Source organism: Epinephelus fuscoguttatus, linkage group LG11 (assembly GCF_011397635.1).
Source record: "Epinephelus fuscoguttatus linkage group LG11, E.fuscoguttatus.final_Chr_v1".
In the NCBI taxonomy this organism is placed as follows: Eukaryota; Metazoa; Chordata; class Actinopteri; order Perciformes; family Serranidae; genus Epinephelus; species Epinephelus fuscoguttatus.
In genome coordinates, this window is record NC_064762.1 from 21,563,802 (window position 1) to 21,572,700 (window position 8,899).

General features: G+C 39.5%; 1 protein-coding gene across 1 annotated transcript; it reads left to right on the top strand.

Annotated features, from left to right (window-relative positions):
* The first annotated feature begins 621 nt into the window (after positions 1 to 621).
* On the top strand, positions 622 to 8,353 carry rsph3 (radial spoke head 3). The gene is made up of 8 exons (XM_049589961.1): positions 622 to 890; positions 1,596 to 1,677; positions 1,759 to 1,900; positions 2,013 to 2,158; positions 3,433 to 3,636; positions 5,060 to 5,222; positions 5,410 to 5,496; positions 8,041 to 8,353. The coding sequence occupies exons 1-8, from the start codon at positions 781 to 783 to the stop codon at positions 8,100 to 8,102; spliced, it is 996 nt and encodes a 331-aa protein (XP_049445918.1). The 5' UTR covers positions 622 to 780; the 3' UTR covers positions 8,103 to 8,353.
* Positions 8,354 to 8,899: the final 546 nt, after the last annotated feature.

Below are 8,899 nucleotides of genomic sequence, written 5' to 3' on the forward strand. Positions count from 1 at the left end.
AATAAACAAACATGACTGTCCCATTTTACTTTAATGGTTGTCCCATTTTACCTGAACATGACACTGAAGTGGGCAGCACGGTGGTGCAGTTGTACAGCAAGGGGGTTACCGGTTCGACTCCAGGGTGGGGGCTCGAACCCTGTGTGGGGGAGCTTGCATGTGCTTTCGCGTGGGTTTTCTCCAGGTACTCCAGCTTCCTCCCACAAAGACATGCAGGTTAATTGGTTACTCTAAATTGGCCATAGGTGTGAATGTGAGCGTGAATGGTTCTCTGTCTCAATGTGTCAGCCCTTTCTCAAATATTTTACTTGACAACATATATAAAAATATGTCAGAGAACCATAACAAGTTCTAAAGTGAAACTCAAGGTAGTCTTGAGGGTCTTAAATGGTTTTCTTCTTCACCAAATCTACCACAAAGTGTCCCTAAATACCTGACCTCACCCTAGTGGTGGTGAATGTGGCAGTAATAGTTGTAGCAGTTGTATTAATAATAGTAATGGCATTAGACGCAGTCAAAACGTTTGTAGTAGTAGGAGAAGTTCTAGTTGCTACTACAGTACTACTAAGGTATTTCTATCGTCTTTTCCAAAGGAAGTGACGTAACGGCAGTTCCGTCACACTTCCTGGAGACGGTTGCTACGACGGCTCGCTGCTTCCTCTCCTCTTGGTTGTGTTGGTTACTTATCCTGCCCGCAACCAAACATTAACGTTAGTTAGCTAACTAACTATTTCAACCACGGCACTTGATGTTTCCTCGTAGTTTCCGTTCGTAGTAAAAATGGCTTTTGTTTCACACGGTCAGAGAGAGCCAAACGGAAGTTACACTTTCTCAAGTCGACCCAGACCTGTGGAGAACCGCTCCAAGTACAGAGAGCCTCCGTCTGAACAGTACGTTTGCTCAATGCTAACGCTAATGTTTATGCTAGGTGCTAACGTTACATAAATAAAGGCAGACAGATCTAGCTGTCATTGTTATGTCGCAATAATTAGATGATAAATACTAGCTCATATAGACAGTGGTAGAAAGTAATGATAAAGTACATGTACTCAAGTAGCTACTGTACTTAAGTACACTTTTGAGGTACTCATAATACTTACCTGACCAACATGTCAGTGGCAACTATTGTACTTTTTAATCCATTACTTTTTTCCCCCCTGCTATGGCCATTAGTTAGTTACCTACTGATAAAGACTTTTACATACAAAGCACATTATCATCTTATAAATTATGATGCATTGCTATAGATCACACTATCCATCAGTATACAGTTAAAGTTACGACATTAAAATGCCATATTGTTATTGTTGTTGTTGATATCATTATCATTATTATGGAATCTTACTTGTGACAGGGCATTTTAATAGTGTAGCAGCACTGTTATTTGCTTCAGAAAATATTCCCAGTATTTCCTCCACCACTGTCACCAGGCCCTAAGAAAATGCCTGAGAAGATATCGCTAATGCCACCCTATTAAATTGTCAAAAACCAGCACAACATGGATCAGCATATCACCTTTGAAGCGCACAAATGTCAAAGTCAGTGACTAATGAGATGACCGCATGACTGCATTGCGTTTTTCATTGACCATGCAGGACACACAGTAACTATGGAAACATTATGTATGACCGTCGTGTTGTCAGAGGAAACACTTATGCCCAACACATTATACCAACTGTAAGTATGAAACATCCATTTATATATAAATGTATATTTGCCTTTCTTTGTGTAATTTAATCTTAAAAATGTGTTTGTCAGACGGCTCAGCCGGACCCTGTTGAAATACAAAGACAGCAGGAGCTCAGGAGGAGAGCCATTGCTCGAAAACGAGCCAGGGAGCAGTTCAGACCCAGGACTCCTGAGGCCCTGCAGGGCAGGAAACACATTGATGTACAGACAGGTAAGGCTTTCCTCCTGATATCCTTGGAACTTTTACATTCGGCACTATGTTCAGTTCATGATAAGTGTGCTGTTGGGTACCAAAGCTGTCCTGTTATACTTTTGACCCTCAGAGCTTTACCTTGAAGAACTGAGTGATGTTATAGTGGCTACAGATATCGAGTGTCAGACTGATGCTTTCCTGGACAAACCAGCAACCCCACTCTTCATACCTGCCAAATCTGGCAAAGATGTTGCAACCCAGATAGAGGAAGGAGAGGTACGTAATCTAAATGTGAGGTCTGGTCACACTTTCCACACTAAAAATCGTTCATGTAGTCCCAGTAAAACTTATTAGGCCTTTTTAGGTATTATTTAAAGAGGAAATGCCACCAGTTTTAAACACAAAGGCCAGTTTATAGTAACTTAATGCCTCCTGTTGCTCCGGAGGAGTGTTTTTTAATCTTGACCGAAATTTGGGGCTAAAGGTCAGGATGTGTTGTCGGCCTCTGCTATTACCTGTCTCTCGCAAGTCCTCTAATTTTAAGGAGGTGCAATGATAATTAGGTGGATACCCCTTTTAAAATGTTATTGTCATGTGGGATGTTAATGACAAAGAACTTGTACAATGTTTGCAGGTTTGATTAAATTAAAGGCCCCATATTGTGCTCATTATCAGGTTTCTACATGAAGATATTTACACGTTTTTATGTTCAAAAAACACATTTTTCTCACGCTATTTGCCTGAATATACCTGCATTCCCTCTGTCTGAAACGCTCTGTCTGTTTAAGCCCCCCTCCCAAAAAAGCCCAGTCTGCTGTGATTGGTCAGTGTTTCCAGGTCTTGCATATCTGGGCTCTCAGCGTTTCTGCACTATCTTTATAGATCATTTAACTGGAATTGCATCGCTAGGTTAAAAGCTGGGGTTCATGCTTACTTCCTGTCAGATGATGTCATTCACATACACTGGAAATGTTCCAACAGGAAATTCATTTTGAATATTTATGTTTCAAGTTTGAAACAGTCTATATAGTATAGTTGTGACATCATAATGTAACACAAGTCCTGGCGGCTCATTTACACCAAAAACACACCAAGCAGCGAGAAGTGCGACCTGTGGCAAGCTGCCATGCAATGTCTATGGAAAGGTCGAGCTGCGGCCATTTTGTTATGCAGGAAAGTGCAGCCAAACAAAAAGTCAGGGATAGTTTAACTTTTAGTGGTGAAATATGGCCAGATAATACCTGCAGCCAATCAGCACAAAGAGTCCTGTGACTCCTCTGACCCGCCTAAAACACATGCACATCCCTTCCGCATTTTGCCAATGTTTGATGTGTTTTTGGTATTAAAGGCACAGTTTCTAAATATGGACTGAGTGCATTTGCCACTGGATTATTCGTTTTGATTCATCTCTGTATTTATGTAGCACCTATACCTGCTTTATTTTTGAAAAGACACAGATACCTGACTTTTTTTTAACAATATGGGACGTTTATACGTAATGTTTTTAACGTGCAAAATGTCAGACCACTCACTACTAGTATCCCCTGCAGCTGTTTGACTTCGACAGGGAGGTGCAACCATTGTTGGAGGTCCTGGTGGGTAAGACAATAGAGCAGTCTCTGGAGGAGGTGATGGAGGAAGAGGAGCTTGCCTGCCTGAGGGCCCAGCAGAGGGCCTTTGAAGAGCTCCGAAATAATGAGCTGGCAGAGGTGCGGCGGCTTCAGGAGCAGGAGAGACGCCACAGTGAGGAGAAAGTACGTGAATGATAGAAATTCCCTTTAAGTCACTGTATAGGAACAAGTCTCTTCCAAAGCTGGAAAAAACAGTGACACTATTAAGACATCAGTCTGGAGCATGCGGCTCATTCCTTAGATTCTTACCACAAGCAATTATTCATATCATACTATTTGTAGAATTAGTTTCCAGTTGTGGCTGTGTAGGATTGTTTCTGTGTGATCCAAACATGTCTAATAACGCCATAGCGTTTTAAATTCCAAATGTCAAAATGTATTTAAAAAAGGTTGATGTAATTATTTACAAAATTTAGAACATGTTGTTATCTAACAAAATATTTTGTATTCGTTGGCATTTAGCTTTTCAAAAAACCTTTTTACTCTCCGACTTGTTGCACACAAACAGAGGCATGCACCTGTATCAACAGGTGGTCTAGCAGCATCTAATGGCACCATAACTGACATTTACTCATTACTGCACTAATTTACTCCGACGAATCACTTTATTCAAATTGAGGATTCTGTTTGAGGATGTTTATTTTATAGGGAGATAACATCATAAAATGTCGACAGATTCACTGGAGAATCTAAATAGAAGCTTCGAATGTTAAAAAAAAAAGATATCTGGTACAGCCCTAGCCAACACTAATAGTTATTTCACAAGAGTATTAATGCTGTGGTGAAGAGGTCATATCAGTTGCACCCATCAGAGTTTAAAAGTTTAAGTATCAGAATCCAATAACAGTTGACTGGCTGCTTATGTTGCCAGGGAGACCTTGTGGTCAGACAAATCTGATGACGTCATAACCTTATCACCCTGAGGAAGCAGATTAGCTGTGCTTTTGAGCGTTGAACTTTCATTAGTTTATAACTGTGTGCTTTTTTTCCTAACTTCAAATTAAATTTTTTGTTAATTTAGTAAAAAATATTTTATGTTGCAAAAAATACTTGATTTTAAGCCAAGCTTTTTGGTGGTTTGACTCAGTGAAGCAACATCAGTGTGGCCTTTCTAAGAATGTAATCTATGAAATAATCAGTTTTTTAAATCTTGTCCTTATCTGTGTTGCTACTCGCTCAAGGCTGTGGTATTTTTGTACCGCATTTCCTAGAGACCACTAGTCACTCAAACAGTGTGTCCATGCTATGACCTTCTATTTCTTTATTTTTTTCTGTGTGTTTTCTATTTGAGTTTCTGTAGGTTCTGGTCTCCTCTTTGTCCGTTCAAAAATAGTCAGCTATAACTACTCAGTCTACTCTTTTCAAGCAAATATCCAACTGCCTCTGTCCTAAAAAGCGTCTGCTGCTGTGTGCTACAGGTGTGTGGTTAGAAAGACTAACCACACACCAAATGTTTAGGACGGTCAGATATAGCAAATTTGATAAACATTGTACAGTCTGAAACATTATTTGTGCTTCCTTACAAAAATATTTCTTCTGACCTCAGGCACGTAGAATTGCCCAGCAGAAGGAGGTGTTGCAGAAGGAAAAAGAGACTGCAGAGAAGATCGCAGCCCGGGCCTACACTCAGCAGTACCTGGCTGACCTCGTACCTGCAGTCTTTACCTCACTGAGAAGCCACGGCTACTTTTATGACCCCGTGGAGAAAGGTCAGCAATGCTCTCCAGCATCAACTTCCATTCAGCTTTCTACCTTTCTGACACACGGGGGCATCACTGCACTCGAAATCAAATCTGTTGTGTGATCTGGGACTGCTAACAGATGAGCTCATTGATACTCTGTGCACAAAGATTTTAATGTGAGTGTTCAACCTTTGATCATATTTGTAATTTGCAGATATTGAGACTAATTTCCTCCCATGGCTGATGTCAGAGGTGAACAACAGCTTGGAGAAGAGACACACTGCAAGGGCGGTGCTGGACAGTAAGGGAATACATTATCATTTCTTTCCTGTTATTTAGAACAGTGTTTCTCAAATGGGGTACTTTTTATTTTCTGTTAAATAAAAAATATCAGTCATGCAAAATTCCTAGAATAATTATAGTATTATAAGTTCACAAAAAAGGGCAATTTAAGTTCAGTAAACCACATGTTTTATTCAGTCTTCCTACTTTCAAAACAGTAGATACAGAGATACTTGGCTGATTTTCAACCAACTTTTTATCCTAACAGTGTGGATTGTATTTGCAAATGAAGGGTGGCAAACTTTCCCTCCATCTTACCCACACTCAGATCTCCATTGGTTGATGTAAAAATCTTTATTCGGAAGATGTTAGCTGGCTCTAGGGTTTTTGCTCAAACCACAGATTCTACTGCCGCATTTTTGTATACCTGCCACCACATACACAAAGAGTTCAGAAGTGGATCGAGAGAGACTCGCCCTCTCTTTCTGTCTCTCAAACTCTGATCAAATGGTAAAATCTGTCAGCGCCGATCAAATAGAAACCACAATTATGTTACTGTATCGCCTATATCCCAAAATGTCTACAGAAATGTATTTTAGTGCACTGTTTAGTTGTAATATGAGAATTTGTGAGCAGTAAGTGGGCACCAAACTGTTTCCGGTATTGTAAAAATGGAGACTGAAAAAACTGAACTCAAATGGTACAACGAGGCAGTGCTGATCAAATATGAACCAAAATTCTGTTACTGCGTTGACTATTTTTCACCTAAAATGTTTTCAGAAACATATGATAGAGCACTGTATAACTGTAATTCAAGTTTGTTTGTAACCAATCAGCCGTCAAATTGTTTCCTGTGTCATAGCAGCCGAGCTCATATTATGTCGCCCACCAGTGGGAGCTTTTAATGGTCCGGTGTGGCGCAGTGCATTCTGGTAATTGCAGGTTTTCTGCCTCTTGAGCAAAAGTGAATGCCACAGCACTATTCGTCTGTTTTCCCTGGTCATATTGCACCACTTTCTGCTGCATAGACAGCCCAGTTTTATGAGAAGACCATCTTTCCAGCAGTGAAATACTTCTTTAACTGCCAAAATCTATCAACTGCAGCAACAAACGCAATCGAGTTTGCATTATTTTGGTTTACTGTGACTGGGAAACCATTCATCCATTCATCCATTTTCAACTGCTTATACGGGGCCAGGTCGTGGGGGCAGCAGGCTGAGCAAAGTACCCCAGTCATCCCCCAGCTCCCTCTGGGGGATCCCAAGATGTTCCCAGGCCAGATGAGATATGTCATCCCTCCAGCGTGTCCTTGGTCTACCCTGGGACCTCCTACCAGTTAGATGTGCCCAGAACACCTCCAATGGGGGGCGCCCTGGACGCACCCTGATCAGATGCCCGAACCACCTCAATTGGCCCCTTTTGACATGAAGGAGCAGCGGCTCTACTCCGAGTTCCCTCCGGATGTCCAAGCTCCTTACCCTGTCTCCAGGGAAGCTCACTTCAGCTGCTTGTATCCACGATCTCATTCTTTCGGTCACTCCCCAGAGCTCATGACCATAGGTGAGGGTGGGACGTAGATGGACCATCTAATGAAAGCTTTGCCTTCTGGCTCAGTACATTCTTCATGTGATGGTCTGGCGTAGCGCCCACATCACTGCAGACGCCACGCCAAACTGCCTATACATCTCACGCTCCATTTTACCTTCACTCATGACGAGACCTAGAGATACATGAACTCCCTTGCTAGGGAAACCTATATTGATATTGACTGTTGTGTGTTGGTCAGGGGGTACTTGGCTGAAATTCATATTTCAAAGGAGGTACATCTGTGAAAACAATTTGAGAACCACTGGTTTAGAAAACATCCCTCTGTTGAGCTGAGCAATATGCTCTTACTTGCAAACCTGCTTTCTCTAATGCTTCATGTTTGTTCAGCATTTTTTTTTTCTCTAGGTTTGATTTTCTTGCAAAGTAGGTCACAAATCCTACGCAGCACCCCGCAGGCTTTACACGAGCTATAAACACACAATCAGTCCGCATCAGTGTGTTTTTTTTTATCACTCCAGTGTACTCTACTTTCACAAAATTGTACACAAACTGCGTAGGCTGCAATTTGTCACAACATAACGCACTTTATTTGATTGAAAGGAAGCAGGAAGAAGGAAAATTATACCTGCCCACCATAATAGTGAATTCCAAATATGGGTCACCACAAATTCTTACGAAGTAGGTAATAGGTAACAAGCTGTCTGTGACACAAAATGTACGACTTTAACTATCTACTTCTAACTTCTTGAGCTTTTCTGCTTTAAAGAAAAAAACATTACAGGTATAATCATAACCTTCTCTAAAGTTGTTGGAGATCATCAACATGTTCTAGAGACTGATGTTATTAACCTGCGACAGCTGAAGGTATTTCTCAAGTGCTCCTCCAGGGGTCATCAGGTCATAGACATTGTTGTGGTGCCATCTAGTGACTCTTTTTAAACATTACAGATGTAATTAATGTCAAACATACTGCACACAGAAACATTTTCATCCCGTCTCTCTGTCTGTGTTTCAGCGATCATCCATGATGTCGCCCAGAGGAGAGTGGAGAGGTTCAAAGAGACGGACACACAGTGATAATGATTCACAGGCAAAGGTCAAGGACACAAGTGCATTTTTAAAAATATAAAATAATAAATGTTTTATCACTGACTAAACCATGATGAGTTGTGTCTCTGTGAACATAAAACTAGTTTATGTGTTTTAAAGAACATATTACTAGTGTAATAAGGTTTATTTTATCATCATAAGTCATTAGTTTCAATCTTAAAAATCAGTATCATTATATTTCTAACTATATAACGGGTAAAAAAAGATTTCCGCACACTTGCATCTATGCAGTGTTCCACTTTATACTTTGTAATTATACAACAGTAAAATTTTGAAATTGTGGAAAATGCAAATGCAGTTTTGTATTGTCCTTTTTTGCACACATTTGCAGTCATTCTATATCAAGGATTTCCATTTGTACAGTATGAAGAGACTGAGTAACTTTTCCTTTTGTTGAAGTTTTTCTATTTTTATTTTTAATTTAATTATATTCATTTGTATTTAATTACTCATTTAATTTAATCATAATGATTAATTTCAATTATTTATTTTATTATTTTTTAAATTATTTTTAATTATACAACAATAACATTTTAAAATCTTGGAAAATGCAAATGCAGTTTTGTATTATAATTTTGTTTTGCACACAGTCATTTTTCTATCAAGGATTTCTGTTTGTACGGTATGAAGATATTGTATAACTTTTCCTTTTGTTAAAGTATTTCTATTTTTAATTATTTATTTTTAATTTAATTATATGTATTTGTATTTAATTACCCATTTAATTTAATCATAAAGATTTATGTAATTTAATTTGAATTATT